Source organism: Mesoplodon bidens (genome assembly GCF_964165515.1).
Source record: "Mesoplodon bidens genome assembly, chromosome: 12".
Lineage (NCBI taxonomy): Eukaryota > Metazoa > Chordata > Mammalia > Artiodactyla > Ziphiidae > Mesoplodon > Mesoplodon bidens.
The window spans coordinates 64,857,613-64,877,522 of NC_138168.1; the positions used below are offsets into that span (position 1 = coordinate 64,857,613).

Sequence of the window (19,910 nt, forward strand, 5' to 3'; positions counted from 1 at the left end):
ACCTAGACCTTAAACAGGTTGTCTCCATTAGAGCAGACATTTTATATGAAGGGTAAACCTATAAAAGCAGTTGAAAGCAAACTGTCAAAATAGGAAATTCCACCTGTTATGTTTTCAACTTGCAGTGCTTTCTCTGGATTAAATTCTTGATGAGCTGTCAGCAGTTCAAGTTTGAATCCTGCGTTCATACTCTTGAAATAAAAATCAGATTGTGGAAAAAATTGAACTTTATGCATGCCAACCTTGACACCAACCACAAGCTGAAAGAGGGTTTATTCTGTTTTTTAGCAACCTAATTAACATTTTTACTTGCGAAGAAAATGATAATCTTTAAAAAATTCTGTTGTGTTATTAGCATCAGCTTAATGGCTAGAGTAGTCCCACAAATTGTAGTTGCTTATTATGGGTAACTTAGGGCAAATATCAAGATTCTCTGTAAAGAGACAAACTTCCTCGTTTTTTAAACGATAGCTCATAATATGGGAAAAGAGGGATGCATGTAAGACCTTCTGGGAAAAACTGAGGCCTTACACTTAAAATGAACATGATAAATTTACACTTTAAATGAAATGAACAGATGAATAGTTTTGTTGCAATTTAATATTCAGTTTTCCTGTTTTTGCAGGTACCTAGCTAAGTAAATGTTGGCAAAATGTCTGTTTTGTAATTTGTAGTAGACTTGGTCAGGCTCTTCTCTCCTTCTCCTCCAGACTCCCAACTCCCCACCCCCCAAAAAACCCACACAATCAACAACTACTTTTTGTTTTGGTTTGAAACGGTTTTGTTATTGTTGTTGTTGTTGTTTTAATTCACTGTTAAATTTAGTTGTTTTTTAAATACTGATTTCATTTACCAGATACATCAAAATTGTACTCTTTATTTTTACCCTTGCTTTTAGCCCTGAAGCAACATGATCTGTTTTTGTGTTCCAAAGCTGGAGAACCACAATGAATAACTGGAAATCCTTTCCATTTTTGAACATTTCTCTATCCGTGGAAGATGAAGAAAGGAGATAATTTTAGTAACAATAAGAATAGCTAAATTTGAATGCTTACCGTGTACAAGTACTATGCTAAATGCTCTGCATGAAATTTTAGTTTTCCCAACACTTGGCACTAGGTGCTGTTATCTGCCTTATCTTACAATGTGGACATTGAGGCACAAAGGCGTTAAATAACTTCCCCAAGGTCACACGACTGATAAGTGGTAGAGTCTGGATTTAACCCAAGTAATCTGCTCCAGAGCCTTCCCTCTTAAAACTTGTGTTTGTGTGTGCACGTGTAGAGGTGCTGCTTTTTAATAATCTCAAGCTAACAGTTAACCTCTCACAGATACTTTATTGAAAGTGTCTCATGCCTTGGGAACTATTCCAAGACTTGGGTACAAAAATAAGTAAGAATTGATCACGCGTCCAAGGAGCTTATTGTCTACCAAGGAGACAGAAATACAAAATTTCACTATAGTGTGGGAAAGTGCTGTGTAGTAGTACAACTAGCAGCATGGTCATGAGACTCGGAGCATTCATCATGGTAATGGATGCTCTGGCTCAGTCTTGGAGATCAGATATCTTAGTTCCTTTGATTTCTTATTTTACCCATCATGGTTTTAATTACCTTCTGTATGAGGGTTTCCAAGTTTTCACCTCCAGTCTAGACCTAGGCCTGTCCTGAGCAGTGGCTCTTATCTGATTGTCTGTATCTCCTCTTGGATGTCTCACAAGTTCCTTCAAGTCAGCATGTCCAAAACAGAATCCTTACCCCTCCTCCTTTTCCCATCTCCCCTTGCAAACCTGCTCTCCCTTCAGTGTTCCTGTCCCAGTAGACAGTATCTTAGGCCACAAACCTAGAGTCATCTTCCATCTCCCTTTTCCTCTTTCCCATATCAGTCACAAAGCTCTGTTCACTCTGCCTCCCAAAAATGTCTCTCTTCAATCTACTTCTTTCCGTCTTCATCCACCCTGCTCCCACGACTGTCCTCTCTCACCAGGACTGCCGCACTAGACCCTAACTGAGTTTTCTGCCTGTTCTAACCTTGCAGTCCATTCTCCTGTTACAGAAATGGCAGTGATAGATTTTCATGAAAATCAAATACATTATGTCACTTCTTGCTTCTCTTTAGCCCACCATTATCTTGGGATAAACATGAAAATTATTAACTTGGCCTAGAAGGCATAATTTAACCCCTCCCTGCATCTCCAGCCTGGTCTCATGCCACTTTCCGTCTTCCCACTCTAGCCAGGCTGGCCCTTCTTCACATCTGAACAGTTCGCACTGCTCACTCACCTCAGAGCTGAGAACACCAGCCGTTCCCTCTGCCAAGTCTTGGTCACTGCTGGACCCCCATCTGCTGGGACTGGGCCTGATGCTTAGATTTCCGTTTCATTGTTGTAGAATTGATTGAATGAAGGTGATGCTGAGCTATAGAACAAGTAGGAATGAGCTAGGTATAGAAATCGGGATTGATCATTTTTAGCAGAAGGAGTAGCATAAGCAAGCAAAAGGCTGATATTTCTTTACATGTAAGAGCTTTTTATAAATCAGTAGGATATCTCAGAAGGAAAATGAGCAGAGGATATAAGGCAATTAACATAGAATAAATACAAGTATTCATATTTGAAAAGTTCACTTTCATTAGTATTCAAGGAAAATCAATTCAATATTGCTCTTTTTCTTATCTCAGGTTGTCAAAGATTTTTATAAAATCCTTTGTTAACTAGATACAACACCGTATGCATATGATCTCAATCTTGTTTAATATGCACAGATAAATATATGGATTTAGCAGCCTCAAAATATATAGTCTCAATCTTGTTTAATATGCACAGATAAATATATGGATTTAGCAGGCTCATATGCCTATATGAGCATAGGAAAACAGCAGTAATTATCACTGTGGTGGGATTATGGATGACGTTTTTTTCTTTAAGTATTTCTTATGTAATCAGAAAATGACATGCCATCTTTTAAAATCATATATTAAGACCGTGTAATTGAAATACTAAGAAATCTATCCAAAATAAATTTTGCTTTTATATAATAAGGAACTTGTATGCCAGATTTCTCATCTTTGAGTGTGAATGGCCAGATTTCAAGTTGTATTCAGTAAAATACTTTTTTCCTCTTATAATAGTACATTAGTTAAAATTAATGTTAGCATTGACTAATGTAACAGCACTTTAATAGAGCATATTATAATTTGTGAGGCGCTCATTAATCCCTCAGATCACTCATATGGTGAGTAAATGGTGTTGTTTGTATTTTGCAAATAAGGGGAGAAACAGTTTAGAGTCAGCCCCCTGTCACATAGCATCCATTAGACATCTAAGATTTCTTACTTTACAGATACATATTAGTACATGTTAAAATAGTGAAATTCTTAAGCAGGCTACTGTTTAAGCATTATTAATATGGGGTAAGTCTTTGATTATGTATTCTTAAACTGCAAAATACTTTTTTATTCTGGAACTTTTTCATGGCAGTGTAAACCATTGAGTTAGCTTTCCTTAAGCAGTCATTTTCAGAAAATCAGCATCATTTAAATCTTCCTCCACCACCTTTTAGGCATCATTACAAATATTTTCATTGATTAAAACATATTAATATACTCCTCTTTACTATTTTTTTTAATAGATAGTTGCTGGCAACCCTCAGAGTTGTTTAAAACACAGTATCTTTCTCTGTAATAACCTATATGGGAAAAGAATCTGAAAAAGAACAGTAAACTAACTAAACAACAAACTAAATCACTTTGCTGTACCCCTGAAACTAACACAACATTGTAAATCAACTATACTCCAATGTAAAAGAAAAAATAAAATAAAAACAGTATCTTTGTAATTCTCTTAATGTAGATTTTTTAAAATTGTAATAACCATTTTGCTACCAGTCTTCAGAATTGGTATTTAGATTAAGTCAGAGATAGAAGGTGGAGACATATGTAATGAAGATAGTTTAACTTTCTGTTTAACTTAATGCAGTGATGGTTTTGTACATCAAATACTTTTGCTTTTATTTAAGCATTTAACTGTTTTATATGAGTGGTATACTACATAATCCTTTCCTTTGGAATATACAAGTGTTTTTGTGCCCAGGCATACTGTTAATAAAACTTTCTTCATGTGGCTAGAACATAAAAATGCCAACCCAAGGACTGTTGGTCTAAAGTATAAGCTGTTGGGCCGTGCAGAGAAATGTCTTCATGCTATGATGTCACCATGCCAAACAAAGAATTTGCAATTTGGTCATCTGCCTCTGCCGTTGCCCCTCAGTGCATCTTTCTCCCTTTACTGCCCGTTTGAACACGAATGCTTGTTGAAGGGAAGGTGGGAAGTTCAGAATTGGGATGTTAATTTTTTTTTTTTTAAAACAAGATGTTGGGGGTAGGAGTTTGTTAATTTATTTATTTATTTTTGCTGTGTTGGGTCATCGTTTCTGTGCGAGTGCTTTCTCTAGTTGCGGCGAGCGGGGGCCACTCTTCATTGCAGTACGCGGGCCTCTCACTATCGCGGCCTCTCGTTGCGGAGCACAGGCTCCAGACGCACAGGCTCAGTAGTTGTGGCTCACGGGCCTAGTTGCTCCGTGGCATGTGGGATCCTCCCAGACCAGGGCTCGAACCCATGTCCCCTGCATTAGCAGGCAGATTCTCAACCACAGCGCCACCAGGGAAGCCTCTGGGATGTTAATTTAACTAAACTAACATCATAGTTCTAGAATGAAAATTGAAATTTAGTATGTAATTCCTAAATTTGTCTATAGTATGTCTTCATGTAAGATGTTGGAATCCTGGGATTTGAGAATTAGATGGCATCTTAGAAACCATCTAGTGGCATCTTCTACCTAATAAGAGAATCATTCTATAACATTCCTAACTTGGTTAAGTATTTTGCCCTACCTCCCCTTTTTTGGGACCCTTATTTTCCGTTGAGGCTTCTGCTTTGCAGGTATTTGCTTTTTGGTGTGGCTTTATGAGGCCTGCTTCCATGCGACTTTATTTGGATCTTTCAGTTTCCTTTTTATTCAGACATTTGAGAGCAACTGCTATCTTTCCTTTCTTGTACTAAGTGTCCTGAGACTTTCCTCATACAACTATTTTTACATCTCATGCCATCCTACTTTCCTCTGGATATCTGGATATCAGTGCCCTCTTTAAATGATAAGGTCAGGATATTCTAGATGTTTTAGTAGCAAAGAGGCTAGTAATTCCTTTGCTCTGAATACTCCTTTCTAACCTAGTTTTTCTTTTTTTGTAAGTAATATAATTAAAATCCACGTAGTCTTAGTGTGACCTATTGTAAGGAAATTCTTTTTTTTCTTTTTAAACAGCTTTTAAAAATTATTATGGAAATTTTTAGACAGAAATGTAGGGAGAGTAGTGTAACGAATACCCATATATCCTATCACCTAGATTTAGTCATTAGTAAGAGATGAAGCAGTAGTATGGTACATTTTTGTGTTAAAATAAAATTATACCTACTATCCAGATGCATTCTGTACCTCAGAATAGATTGTCCAAATTTGTTTGGTTCCTGTGGTAAGATTCCAGATGATGAGGGACTCATCTGAAACTTTATCCAAATCTATTTGTTACCGAGTTCAGACAGTGGAAGTTTCCTGTATCTTAAAGTAAATTACAGGCATGGCATTTCCCCCGTGAATATTTCAATATGCATGTCTGAAAAATAAGCATAATTGTCTACATGACCACTCTCTTATTTCACCTAACAAAATTAACAGTAATTCCCTAATGTCATCTATCATACTCAAATTTCCTCTTACAACTGTTTTGTTCAAACCAGGAACCAATCAAGGACCATGATATACAGATGTTTTATTCACTTTATTTTTTTATTGGAGTATAATTGCTTTACAATGTCGTGTTAGTTTCTGCTGTACAATGAAGTGAATCAGGTATGTGTTTACATATATCCCCTCCCTCTTGGACCTCCCTCCCACCCCACCCCCATCCCACCCATCTAGGTCATCACAGAGCACCAAGCTGAACTCCCTGTGCTATACAGCAGGTTCCCACTAGCTACCTATTTACACATGGTAATGTATTTGTGTCAAACCTAATCTTCCAGTTCATCCCACCCTCCCCTTCACCCCCCCCGCAGTGCCCACACATCCGTTCTCTATGCCTGCGTTTCTATTCCTGCCCTGCAGATCCGTTCATCTGTACCATTTTTCTAGATTCCACATATATGTGTTAATATACAATATTTGTTTTTCTCTTTCTGACTTACTTTACTCTGTATGACAGACTCTAGATAAAAATGTGAGCTTTACATTTATTAGCATTAAATTTTATTTTATCGCTGTTGCCCCATTGCACTAGTGTAGGAATCTGCAGACTTTCTTAAAGGACCAGATAGTAACTATTTTAGGCTTATAGGTCATTTGGTTTTTGTCACAACTACTCAGCTCTGCCACAGAGTCATTATGTAAATACATGAGCATGGCTGTGTTTCAGTATGACTTTTTTTTTTTTTTTTTTTAACAAATCAGGCCCTGGCCCATTGGTTGTAGTTTGCTGACCCCTGCCTAACCTCTTATGATCTCTGTTTTTTTCTGTTAATGTGACTGTTCTCAAGTTTTGTGTCAATTCACTAAATCATACTATCTGGTTGTGATATTCTACTACCTGTGAATCCATTAAACAGTTATAGCTACCATTTAGTGAACACATGCTGTATGCTATGTACTTGACATAAATAATCATATTTAATCCTTAAAAGCACCCGGGGAGATGCAGTGATGTTATCACCGATTTTCAGAAGAAAAAATTAAGACTTAGAAAGAGGTCAGGTAACTTACCCAGTATCACACACCTAAATGTAAACACTAAGTCACCCTACCCTTTTGTAAGGTTTATGCTGTACTATTAAACAGATATGAAAGAAGACCCTCTTTCTAAAAGGCTTTTGTCCATCTTAGTCAGAGGCATGTGTTGAGAGACGATCGAGTAATCTGTTGGGGTCAGGAACACAAAATCTCTCTTTCCTAAGCTGCTATTTGGGGGGCTTTATAAAGAATATGAGGTTAGTTTGGATGGCGTATCTTATTTGTAGAAGAATGATCTCTAGGACACCACCTGGGTTCACACTGTGTTTGCAGTTGGACTATATCCAGTCTTTCCCTCCTTCTGCCATTTCTCAAATCATGGACAGTAGTTCCGTGGTTAAACCTTTGAGGACCCACACCCACAGTATCCTCAGATGCAACTTAAGTACACTTAAAAGTAGCTAGAATCTACTTTTCTGTATTCTCATGTTTATTTTATTCTTTTGGCTTTTAGTTAGATTTTTAGGGTTATTTTTGCATTGTTTTTATAACAGTGTTTATTGTGCCCTTTTAGTTTAAAATGTCTTTCCTGGTGTGGAAAATTTTAAATGTAGTAGTCTCGGATGTAATTTGTCTTAAAAACCAGGAGGGGGCGATGTTTTCCAGGTGATGCTTTAAGGTTGTAGTTGGAATACCACTGGAAAGAGGATCTAACTTGTCCATAAAAGTCAGTGAGGAGGGAAGAAGCTGTTTCAACTTCAATAATGCATTTTTTTAATACAGTGCTAGAAATATGTTATTTCTTGAAGTAGGACAGCTTCAGTTTTCAACTTTGCTTTTTATTAGAAGGAAATATTTGACAAACACATGTTAGGCATTTACTTGAGAAACAGGACAAAACACCTTATTAAACCATATCTTAATATTAGGCCTTAGGCAGTGGGGAAATTACCAAAGTCACTCTGTTGCCAATTCTCTGAATAGAATAATTGTTAACATTTTGGCATTTTTAGTACATACAGAGATATATAAACCAAAATGAACTCTATCAAACATATATTTATTTTTTACATAATGAACCTCCATCTACATCCATGTAGTTGTAATTTATAAAGTCTGTTCAGTAGTCTGTTATATGAGACTGCTATACTTTATTTAACCAATCTCTTCTAGATAGGCACGTAGGCTTCTGTTATTAACAGAATTGCAGTGTATATAATCTTATTTATACTTTGCTCAGTTGAATAATTTCTCAAGATGCATTCTTAATGGTTGACTGAAATTCATCATATACACATATTTTTAATTATTTGAATACACACTGCCAGATTATCTCCTGTAGATATTGTTCCAAATTATAAGAGAATGCTGCTTTACTTACATCTTCATCAGCAGTGTTTGATGCTTACCAGTATAAATAGTGGTATCTCATTCTTTTAAGTTAGCACTTCCTCATTACCAATAAATTTAAAAACTATATATGTCTAAAGGCAAAGAATTTCTAAATAAATAGCTAATTAGTCTAATAAAAATAATAATGGAAATGTAAATATTGTTAGAATCAAGGGATAATGAAAACATAATATATCCAACTTCAGATGTACCGAAAGCACTTGGTTATAATCACCTTAAATGTTCATACGAGAATAGAGAAAAAGTTCAAAACTGAAGTATTAAGCATCCAACTTACTTTCCAATATAAGAAATTAGGAAAAAAATAGATCTGTAGAAGGAAGGAAATAATGAACATAAGGCAAAAAAAATTAATAAAGAGGATCAACTAACTGCCAATAGTTTGTCCTTTGAAGAAACAAAAAATAGAAAAACTTTTCAGCAAGATTGATTATAGGAAGAAAAGCAGGGATAAATGATACTATGATGAAAAAGACATAAGTATACTAAAGTTGAATTTTTAAAATTTGTAAGAAAACCATGAAGAATTGTATGCCATAAAATTTTAAATTTTAGAAGAAATGGAAAATGCCCCAAGAAAATTTAATTTAGGAAAACTGATTAAAGAAGAAATAGAAGACATCAAATGTCTTAAAACTCTTAAGTTGAATTAATCTTTTAAAATCCCCCAAGGAAACAAGAAACAGGTCCACACAATTTTCAGATAAGTTCTTCTAAAACTGTCTTCCAGATAATTTTTTTTAAAAAAAGAAGAAGAAACCTCACTACAAGTAACTCAATTTCGTTTCTTTTTATGGCTGAATAATATTCCATTGTATATATGTGGCACATCTTCTTTATCTATTCATCTGTCAGTGGACACTTAGGTTGCTTCCATGTCCTGGCTATTGTAAATAGTGCTGCAATGAACATTGTGGTACATGACTCTTTTTGAATTATGGTAAGTCAGAAAGAGAAAAACAAATAGTATGTAAACACATATATATGGAATCTAAAAAGAAAACGGTTCTGATGAACCTAGGGTCAGGACAGGAATAAAGATGCAGATGTAGAGAATGGACTTGAGGACATGAGGAAGGGGAAGGGGAAGCTGGGACGAAGTGAGAGAGTGGCATGAACATATATACACTACCAAATGTGAAATAGAAAGCTAGTGGGAAGCAGCTGCATAGCACAGGGAGAGCTTGGTGCTTTTTGACCACCTAGAGGGATGGGATAGGAGGGAGGGTGGGAGGGAGATGCGAGAGGGAGGGGATATGGGGATGTATGTATGCATATAGCTGATTCACTTTGTCAAACAGCAGAAACTAACACAACATTGTAAAGCAATTATACTCCAATAAAGATGTTAAAAAAAATAAAAACTGAAAAAAATAAGAAACCAGCCTAACTTGTATAATAAGTCTAGTGTCACCTTGATACTCAAACCAGATAAAGACAGTCCAAGAAAGGAATATTATAGGCAAATTCTACTTACAAACATAGACATATCAGTCCTAACTGAAATATTAGCAAGCCAAATCCATCAGTGTATTTTTTTTGAAAACATGACTTACTGGGTTCAAGGACGTAATACAAATGTCATAACTTTAAGAGGAATATATGAGAATGATAAAACAATTCAGCGAGAGTAGAGATTTTCTCCAGAGGGAAGGTATGACCATGTAATTTGGGAGAAGTGCATGAGGAGACATCAATTGTATTGTAAATTTTATTTTTTAAGCTGGGTGGTAAGTACATAGATGTTCGTTTTTGCCATTTATGTATCTTAACTATTTCATGCTATAGTGTCAGCAGGCTTAACAGCTTTGTAAGTTTAAATGCCACTCTAAAATACTATTCTTTTTTGTGGAGTTGCTTAAACACATTTCCCTTGGAACTGTACAAACAAGTTTAAAAAGTTTTATGTGTAAACCATCATGAAATATAGTAAAGTGTACTACATATGCATTTTCATGGATATTATATTAAGGGAAAGAAAAAGACTCTTAGCTCTTCTTCATTTATATGAAAATGAGTGGCTTTGGAAGTAAAGTTTCAGACTTTTAGTTTTTAAAAAATTTTTCCATGCCTAGTATTAAAAGAAATAGTTTGGAATTCTAGGTAGATGAGAAATTTAATATAGGCTGAAGATTGAAATGTTGGATTTTCTAGCATTCATTCATCAAGTAGTAAGAGAACATTTACTATATGCCAGATATGGTGCCGAGCCATGGGTGTGTACAAACATTTAAGATGTAGTCTTTGACTTTCAGAATTTAGTAGGTGAAATAAATGGTCCAGATGTTTAACTGTAGGTACCATAATAGTTACAAGCAATTTGGAATATTTCTTCCCTAGTGGGAATTAATTGTCCCCATGTTTTTTATAGTTGTGTGTGTGTGTGTGTGTGTTTAAACTGTGTTTAAAAAGTTATGTGTGTGTATTTTTAGGAATAAGCCTTTTGAACTACTTGAAGAGGTAATCAATTCATTCCTCTTTAATGCTGACAATAAAGTTTCCTCAGGTAGAATTTTTTACCCATTGATAAATGATTTAGCTTCACTCGAAATTGAAAGGGGTATGATAGGCTGTCAGATGCTCTGTAGAAGTTGAGATTTGTCTCTTTCACTGGATTGCCATTTGAATTATCCTATTTAAAAGTGATATGAAATGCTTTAGCTTTAAGAAGTTAATCTTTGTTAATATTTAGTACTACTCAGATAAACTGCAAATGGGCCTTTTTTTTTTTTGGTACTGCTTGAAAAAGGTGGAATCTTTCATGTAGTATGCCTTGCCTCTTTTTTTTTTTCTTAAGTACTGACTTCTTCATATTTTATCCTTGATTTAAAACCTATTAAAGCAATGATATATCTTCTGAGACTGTTTGACAGCCTACTCATATAAAATATGAATACTTCCTAACTTATGATGATCTATGCCCATGACTTCATTTTTAGAATTTAAGTTGCTGATATATAGAAACAATCATCAATTTTGAATTAATTTCAAATTAATTAAGGCTTCTTTGCATTCTCAAAGATTTGCTTTACCCCTTCTTTCTTGACTTATTTTTTACTTTATATGTTATCCTTGTATTTTCTCTCAGACAGTTCAGCAGTTTAATACTCAGAGTAGTAGATCTGAGTCAATTTGTTTTAGCCTGCTTGTTGTAAAAAGTCTATGTGAAACAGTAAATTTGACATAGTTTCTTCATATGTAATTTCTCTGTTAAGTAGTGCTTTTTGTGGCCTCTTATCATGGGATGTGTGTCAGTCAGGCTGCACGTAACTAAAGTCCACCATGGGGGCTTAAGAGAGAAATTGATTTTTCTCTCACATTTGTAAAGTCTAGAATTAGAAAGTACAGGGCTAGTAAGGAGTTTCACAGTATCAGGGACTCGGGCTGCTTCTGTCTTACTGTTCTTCCATACTCATCTCATAATCTCATGATCCCAAATGGCTTCTTGAGTTCCAGCTCTCACGTCCAGACTCCATGCAGCAAGAATGAAGAAGAGCAGAAAGGCAAAAGGGTCTTCACTGGTTAATTTGGTCCCTCTAAGCAGACTTCTCAAAAGACACAAAACCATTCATTTTACATTTCTTCAACCAGTACAGAGTGACCTTAATAGATGTTGGGGTGAGCAGCCGGGAGCCTCTACCTCACAGTTATTTCCTAATTTTAATAGGAAAATAGCAGGTGGCTCAATATCTGGGTTGTGATGTAATCGTGGGAAGTAATGCTAAGAAATCTCTGCCTGTAGATTTGAACTTATTTTTATTCCTAATCACTGTTATTTTTGTGTTATTATTTTCCAAGTATATGTGCTAAGTACTTTTCATACATTTTATATAATTCCCATAACACTGTCTGGTAGGCACTGTCTATTCCATGTCACAGGTGAGAAAACCAAGACACAGACAGAATGCATAACTGGCCTAAGTCCTGAGAACTAGTCGGTGGTGCGTCAAACGTGGAGTCTGCATTTAAGATCACCACTGATAACTGTTTCTGTCCTCTGCTTATTAATCTGTCCACCTATATATCTATCCCTCAGACTCCACTGCCACCCCTGTCCCGCCTCTTGTACATAAGAATCATATGAGGTTGCTCAAACATATACAAAGAACAGAAAAACAAAAAGATAAGCAGATTGAAGGGAATATAAGAGTGAGAAAATAGAATGACGTTGAGGTTCAAGTAATACACAGAGTTCAATGCTATATGATCCTATAGAGATGCTAAAAGTTTCAGTCTGACTTCTCATTGTGTCCTACAGAAACTAAAAGGCAGGAAAACAAAACTGAATTTTTTTTATTTGGACTCTTGGCTTCTTCATTTTTTAGTCATATAATAACTTGAGTCTTTAGTCATATAATAACTTGAATCCGTATAAAGAATCCTAGTTCATTTTCATATTGTGCCTTCAAGGAATTGTAAAGATAATTATAATAGTATTGTTACTATTTTCTGATTTTCTCTTTGTGGGGTAGGTAAGCTGAATTACCATTACTTATTTTTTAAGATGTGGAAACTCAGAGAATATTTTAGCTGGACATGGATCATGTGCTTAGTAAAAACAAGGGCTTGTTCTTCTTTGTTTATAGAAATTCAAACAGTTTTGAAAAGGTATATATTTTGGAAGATTGGGATCTTGATAAAAATGCTGTTGTGCTAAGTAACTGTTAGAGCTCCCCCGTACACACACAAAGATTTGTGAGCTCCTTCAGGACAAAAGACCTTGCCTTATTCCTTTTTTCCTCCAGTGTCCTCAGTGTATTGAGGTGTTCAGTAAGTGAATAAAGAATGAGTGACTAGTAAGTGAGAAAAGTCTGTTAATAAATGTTATAATTAATATTGCTGCCTCTTTAAACTTAAGTCAATGGCTGTACCCGAAATAGTGGAAAAGTAGGTCATTCTTTTTATAGCCCTTGCAGGTTGTATGAGGTGGGTTATAGTACCATTAATAGTTGGACATTGGGACCACAAAGTCCAGCCCTTGAACATGATGTGTTTGGAGAATGGCCATAACTGCAATACGCCTGGAGCATGGTGGTTGTAAAGGCGAGTTGCTGCAGATACGTCTGGCAAGCTCCTGGCATGTAAAAGTTACTGATTAATTTTAAGGAATGAAAGTTAGGTCCAGATTTGGAAGGATTTTATATGACATGTTATCTTTTAAAAAGTGACATTTTTCGTGGGGAGAAGAAAGGATATGATTTGATTTGAGTACCATTTGAACAATAAGTAATGAGATCAACTTCTTGCATTTTAGTAATCAAGATTACTTGTGAACAATATATTAACAAAACATTTGAGTTTAATTATTTTATTTTGTTTTGTTTCTTAGGATGTGATCTTCGTGGTGGGAAGCTAAGTTTTTAAACTACCCCAATGGATGCAGACAGTGATGTTGCACTGGACATTCTAATTACAAATGTAGTCTGTGTTTTTAGAACAAGATGCCATTTGAACTTAAGGAAGATTGCTTTGGAGGGAGCAAATGTAATTTATAAGCGTGACGTTGGAGTGAGTATCTGAATTTTGTCGCGTGTGCTACATTAGCCTAATTTTATAGTGCTGTGAAGATACTAAGTAAACAATGATGACACTACCTTATACATTTATTGTAAAAATTAAGAATGTGTATGAAGGCTCTAAAAATCAGATGCCAGTATACCTTGATAAGTTTTTATTAGTTCTTCATGCTAGAAACTAAGTAAAGATGAATTAAATTCAATTAAAAATTTCAGTGAATCACAATGAAAGGTTTTCAGGTTCATCAATAATGCCATCTTCACTTTAAAAAAGGAGCAAATATATCTGCTAAAAAGAGAGGAAAAGGCTTAATGCTGCGTTGGAACTTTAGCATGCCATATGGTAGAGAAGTCATTTTTTCTAGGAAGGTTAACTGAAAACTGAGTTGATGGACGAGCTGGTAGTGCAAGACAGTTAGATGTAGAATAAACTCGATGTTTCTCAGCCACAGCCACTTACGTATGAAATTTTATAATGTATTTTAGCTCAGATTTTATTTTGCATCTGTGGTAAGTTTTGTCTCCCCAGATTTAATAGCTTTCTAGTTTGATAATATGACATATGACAGAGAAAAGAAGGAACTAAAAAATGTAACAAGAGTTTTAAGAAGAAATGTCTCATTCATTTATTTGTTACGTATTCAGTAAACATTTATCTCTTTTATACATAACGGCCATATAATAAATATTGCCACAAATGAAAAGCTGCAGTGAAAATTTAAATTCACATTTTATCTTGGACCTTAGTCCTTGACCTATTTATACTCACACTGTAGGTAATTTCTTCTAAACCCATAGCTTTAAGTGCCTTTCGTTTCTAAGGAATCTAAAATTACATCTCCAGCTCCAGCATTCCTCCCGCATTCAGGATTTGCACATCGACCTTGAATATATAATGGGCATCTCAGCTGTAAGACACAGTATAAAGTAGTGGCAGGCACCAAGAAGCAGAGAAAAGCAGGGTTAGAAATCAGGGAGGGGTGAAGGGATGGGTACTTTGGTGGAATGATCAGGGAAGGCCTCTCTGTGGAGATGACATCTGGTGAGAGACCTGAATGAAGGGAGAACATTGAAGGAAGAATATTCCAGATGAAAGTAAGCTAGGCAAAGCTCCTGAGGTGTGGACAAGTTTGGCATGTTTGAGGATGCGTGCAAATTGCAAATTCCAATTATATGAACAGAGTGGAACGAGAGTTGGAGTGTGTACATACATCCTTGTGGTACATTGATTTCAAGTATACAGTGAGAGATTTTACAGGCCTTGAATTTTTAATTGATTAAATGTCCTTTTGGATTAATACATTCTTTGTGTTCAGCGTGGTTCTTGATTTCAGAATGGGTGATTTGGAGAACAGTTATTTCAGTCTTGGGTAAGCTTGGCATAGTATTTAAACATGAAATGGCCACATAGAGTAGAACCGTGTGTGAAAATCAACACTTAACATGTGTAATCAGGTTGTTGGAGTTCTGGTTGTCTTTTTTTGCAGAAAGTATTAATGAAGCTTAGAAAGCCTAGAATTACAGCTACGATTTGGTCCTCAGGAAAAATTATTTGCACTGGAGCAACAAGGTAAATGTTACTTGGGTTTTCAACTTTCATTTTTTAATTTTCCCCTCATGGGAAGGACATGTTTCTAGACTTAAAAACAAAATCACGTGTACAGTTTGTTGTGTTCCTCAGTATAAAATTTATTTCCTGTGTAACTGATCATCTTTTTCTTTCTTTCAAACCACAGTGAAGAAGAAGCTAAATTTGGTGCCAGACGTTTAGCCCGCAGTCTCCAGAAACTAGGATTTCAGGTAACGTTTTCAAAAGCTATCCGAGCTGCAGATACTCAAGGATTTATTTTTGTAAAGTTAACTTTTTTTTAACGGACTAAAGAAATCTCCACAGAAAGTCCTCTTACAATTGACCTTTTTCTACATTGTATAATACTGTCCTTCAACACAAAAATTTAGTGGCAGACCTTGCCCGTGTGGGTATTTGTCAGGAATCCTGGCTTTTTCCCAAATCCTTTCCCCGTAGAGAGAGAGAGAGAGACTTGTTTCCTTACAGATGAACTGCCTTTTCAACTCTTTACATTTTTCACTTCTCACAAAAAAAAAAAAAAAAATTCTGTTTTTGATCATCCCAAGAATGCTGTATCAGGATGATGAGCGAGAGCTGCAGGACCCTGTTGACACGTACACACTGGTTAGCAGGCTCTCACACTTGTAAAATGACTGTTACTGGCAGGCCAGCCTTATCAAATGTAATTTTGTAGAGGCATGCATTTGAATAAAATTAATACATATCCTGGACTTGCTAGGTCACTTGGAAATGATGAGTAAATGAAAGAAAAAGATGAGCTGTGGTTTCTGAACAGGTGGGCCTAGGCAGTTTGGGATTTGGGTGGGAAGTAATGAGAGGTTGAGTTTCTCTCTGATGACTTTCAGTCTCCTCTGAGGTGGAAGGTGCTAGGAAGGCACTGAGGCGCTGGGCGGGCATGGGGGTGTTGGTGCTGGATGGGAGTGCAGGGTAGAGAGCCATGATTGACAGCGGGGCCACTGTGCACGTTTTGTGACTTTCTCCCACTGCCTTGTGCCAGTACTGAGTTGGAGGATAGTTCATCCAGATTTGTGGTTTTACTAGGGACAGTTGAAAAGATGACAGGGTAAAACCATTAAAATCTTGGTAGGAGTGGCTAAAGTTATTAATTGAGAGGACATTATTTTCAGCCTTGGAGCCTCTTTTCTTAGCATAATATTAGAAATGTTGAGAGAAATCCCAGTGAGTTAAAAACAATTCTATCACACTATTCCTCATTTTGTCCCCCAAAAGAAAACAAACATCCAACTAAACTCACAGGAATACCATTTTACCTGACTGCATATAAGAAAAAGTCTGGTGTTTGGAGCTCAGTGTCCACTACTTTCTGAGTTTTAAGTGATGGCTTTCCATTCTGACACTTCAAGGAGGACTCTGCTTTATTTTTTTCCTCACTGTTCTCCCTCTTATCCCAGTAGATTAAATATTAAATGGGTTTAAAGTATTGAAAAATTAAACTGAAATAAGATTGAGAAGACCCCAGATGTAGCACTTTGATCATGCATTTATCTCAGGCTTTGTTTATTTTTTTAATGAACTTTTTGAGCCTTTTTCCCCCCTTTAATTATAGCATTAAGGAGTCCCCGATAACTTAAAACACTAAATCCACGCTTTAAATGTTTCTGTTTATCTTGTTTGTTCTTGTATTTAAGGATTACAATTCAATGATTAAGATTGCCACGATGAGCAGATTTTTTTTGTTTGTTTCAAAATAATTCATTCGTTTTACTTCTCTCCTGAAGGTAATATTTACAGATTTTAAGGTTGTTAACGTTTTGGCAGTATGTAACATGCCATTTGAAATACGTTTGCCAGAATTCACCAAGAACAATAGACCTCATGCCAGGTAGGTCTTTGAAGAATCAAGATAACTTAGCAAATTTGAAATTACTTGTCAGGCTATCAGTATTTATATTAATTTTGGCTTTTTTTGCATAGTTACGAACCTGAACTTCATCCTGCTGTGTGTTATCGGATAAAATCTCTAAGAGCTACATTACAGATTTTTTCAACAGGAAGTATCACAGTAACAGGTATTTTATGATATTGAAGCCAAGCTTGTCAATTATGGATTGAATGAGATAAGAGGTGTCCATACCGAAATAGCGATAAAGTCTGCTTTGTCCCTTTTAGCCACTTCCACCCTTCTAGGGGAACCAGTCTCCTCACTTTTAACACAGATTAGTTTAACCTGCTTTTATATACTATTTTGAAATCTTATGTATACTATTTTGTGTCGGTCTTCTTTATCTTCCTAATTACCCTAGTGAGATTCACCTGTATTGCTCCATGTAGCTGTAGATCAGCCATTCTTACTGCTATTTAGTACCCGGTACGTGAATGTATTGTTCCATGGGCATTTGGATAGTTTTCAGTTTGGAATTAAAAATACTCTAGTATGTATTTTCATATATGATTTTTAAGTTTATGATATCTTGGATTTAAAATACTCAAGAGAAACCCATTCTATGAACTTCATAGAGGTTTTACATGAGCAAAATATTCATATATAATTGGTACCTATTTGGTATGTTTTATGTGTATTTTGTTATATCTTTTGAATTGTTTTAATTACTTGGAAGGGATAGTTTCAGAATACTAGGTAAGCATAGAGTCCAAGGGTTGTATTAGCATGCAGGGTGATTTTTTTTAATGGTACTGTCATTATAAATTGTTCAGAGACATTACTTGATAGTCAGACCCAACCTCTGGCAAAACTGAGTTAAGGAAAATTTCTGTAGTGTCCTTGAATTTTCTTTTTATTCCTTCAATCCTTAGAGGAAAAGAAAAATTATTGACACCTGTAAGCCTTCAACAAAAAAGCTTTAGTTCTGATTCAGCCATGGATTTTCACATCTTCCTTGGAGACTTAAAGGCTCTTGCCAGAGTCATGCCTGAATCTTAAAAATGGGGGAGCAAGTCCATTTCTTTCCTTCTTTGGACTCTCTGTTTCTACACTTTGGAGCCCAGACCTCACAGAGGCTTCCAAATCTATTGGCAAGTCCCTACTAAGTATGGAAGAAAATAATGCATATGTAAAATATATATTAAATTAATAGATTTAAACAACACAGTAGCAAACTGAAGACGATTGACCTGGTTAATTAGTATGCATTACATATTAACCTCTGGAATACCCTATGAACTGTTAATTCGGTGGACATATACTGAGTGGTTCCCATGGGCAAAGCTCTACTCTGTGGAGGGACTGAGGTGAGTCAGGAAGGATCGGACCAGGGTAAGACGTGGTCAGTACCTTCAGAGGGTCCACAGTGGATGCATGTGTACGCTTTTTAGGATCTTTCAAAAGGTAAGTTTACGTTAGTAGAAAAAAACGTATTTATTCAGAATAAGTTTTATAAAAATATTTTTTCATTATCCTTTTTATATATTTTTTAGCTATTTAGATGAAAGGCTACATATTTTTAAAGTCCTAGCATTATATAGATGAATTAATACATAACATAACCTCATCCCCTGGTGCTTCTTTTTTAACGGGCAGAGTAAGCTGTAAGGGTGAATGGCCAGATTAGTAATAAACATGTGAGTACCAAATAGTAGTAAATTTGTGGGGATGTTTAGACCGTGCAGTTTATAACAGCCCTCTGGTTTCCCAACGCTCTGGTAGCAGCTTTGTTTAGCTCTGCTGGGTTCCTTGATACTCCTGTGAGCTTCAGTCGTAGCCTAACCAAAAGCCAGACTACAGTGACCAAAATCATAATAGTTGTATAGTCCCGCTTGTTATTCCTTCCTTTAATAAGCATATTATAGTACTTTGTGATTGTGTGGTTTTTTATATACTCTCTTTTCACAATGGTGCCCTAAAACAAGATGAATATCATCATTTTGTGTTTGATTCCCTTTAATTGTCCATAAAAAATCTTATTCTCTTGGTTCTTTCTGTGACTGTGTGTATAATTATATAAGTGTAGATTTTTTTAAAACAACCTGATAAATTCTAAAGTACTTGGTTATTTGTAATTCTGGGAAATCAGCTTTTCCTAGTGCTCTTTTGCCTCTTCTCATGCCTTCCTCCATTGTGTTGTTACAGGGCCCAATGTAAAGGCCGTCGCTACTGCTGTGGAACAGGTATACCCATTTGTGTTTGAAAGCAGGAAAGAAATTTTGTAAGTCATCACGTAATTGGTTAGAATCCCAAACTGAGCACCTTTTAAAACCTGCTGCACATTGGACTCAAAACAAAAGGAAAACTGGACCAACAGTAATTGAGGAAATAGACTCTTTTATTCATTCACGGCTACAGTGTAAGCTCCAGTCCCTTTGGATTTTATTTCAAACCTTGCTGTAATATAAAAAGGAAGTTTACAAGACATGACATTGCTGCTTTTACAAAAGGACATTCTATTTATTTTCGCAGTAATTTCATGTCCCCACGAGCAGAGCTGTCACAGTGTGCACTACCTTAAAGTGTTCTGTTGTTGTCATTATTTTTTTCCAGTTTGAGCTGATGTGTTTAATTTGTGAATAGTCTTTTACATTTTTGTATGCTGAATATGGGCACCAAAGAACCTGTAAAAGTTATCTTTTTCAATTGAATGTGCACAAATAAAAGTTTGGAAAAGATCACTCTTCATATCCATTCTATTCCCCATT

The 19,910-nt window shown here is 35.8% G+C and overlaps 1 protein-coding gene across 2 annotated transcripts in view; it reads left to right on the forward strand.

Annotated features, from left to right (window-relative positions):
- The window catches only part of TBPL1 (TATA-box binding protein like 1), a 30,303-nt gene extending 10,420 nt beyond the window's left edge, over nt 1–19,883 (forward strand). Inside the window, exons 2-7 of one of the 2 annotated variants that reach the window (XM_081251336.1) lie at nt 13,628–13,700; nt 15,196–15,278; nt 15,445–15,508; nt 17,039–17,142; nt 17,235–17,329; nt 19,348–19,883. In XM_081251336.1, coding sequence (XP_081107462.1) covers nt 13,628–13,700; nt 15,196–15,278; nt 15,445–15,508; nt 17,039–17,142; nt 17,235–17,329; nt 19,348–19,427 — 499 coding nt within the window. In that variant the 3' untranslated portion in view covers nt 19,428–19,883. Of the gene's footprint in view, nt 1–13,521; nt 13,701–15,195; nt 15,279–15,444; nt 15,509–17,038; nt 17,143–17,234; nt 17,330–19,347 lie in introns of both variants that reach the window. The other variant, XM_081251337.1, reaches the window with a different exon arrangement.
- Nucleotides 19,884–19,910: the final 27 nt, after the last annotated feature.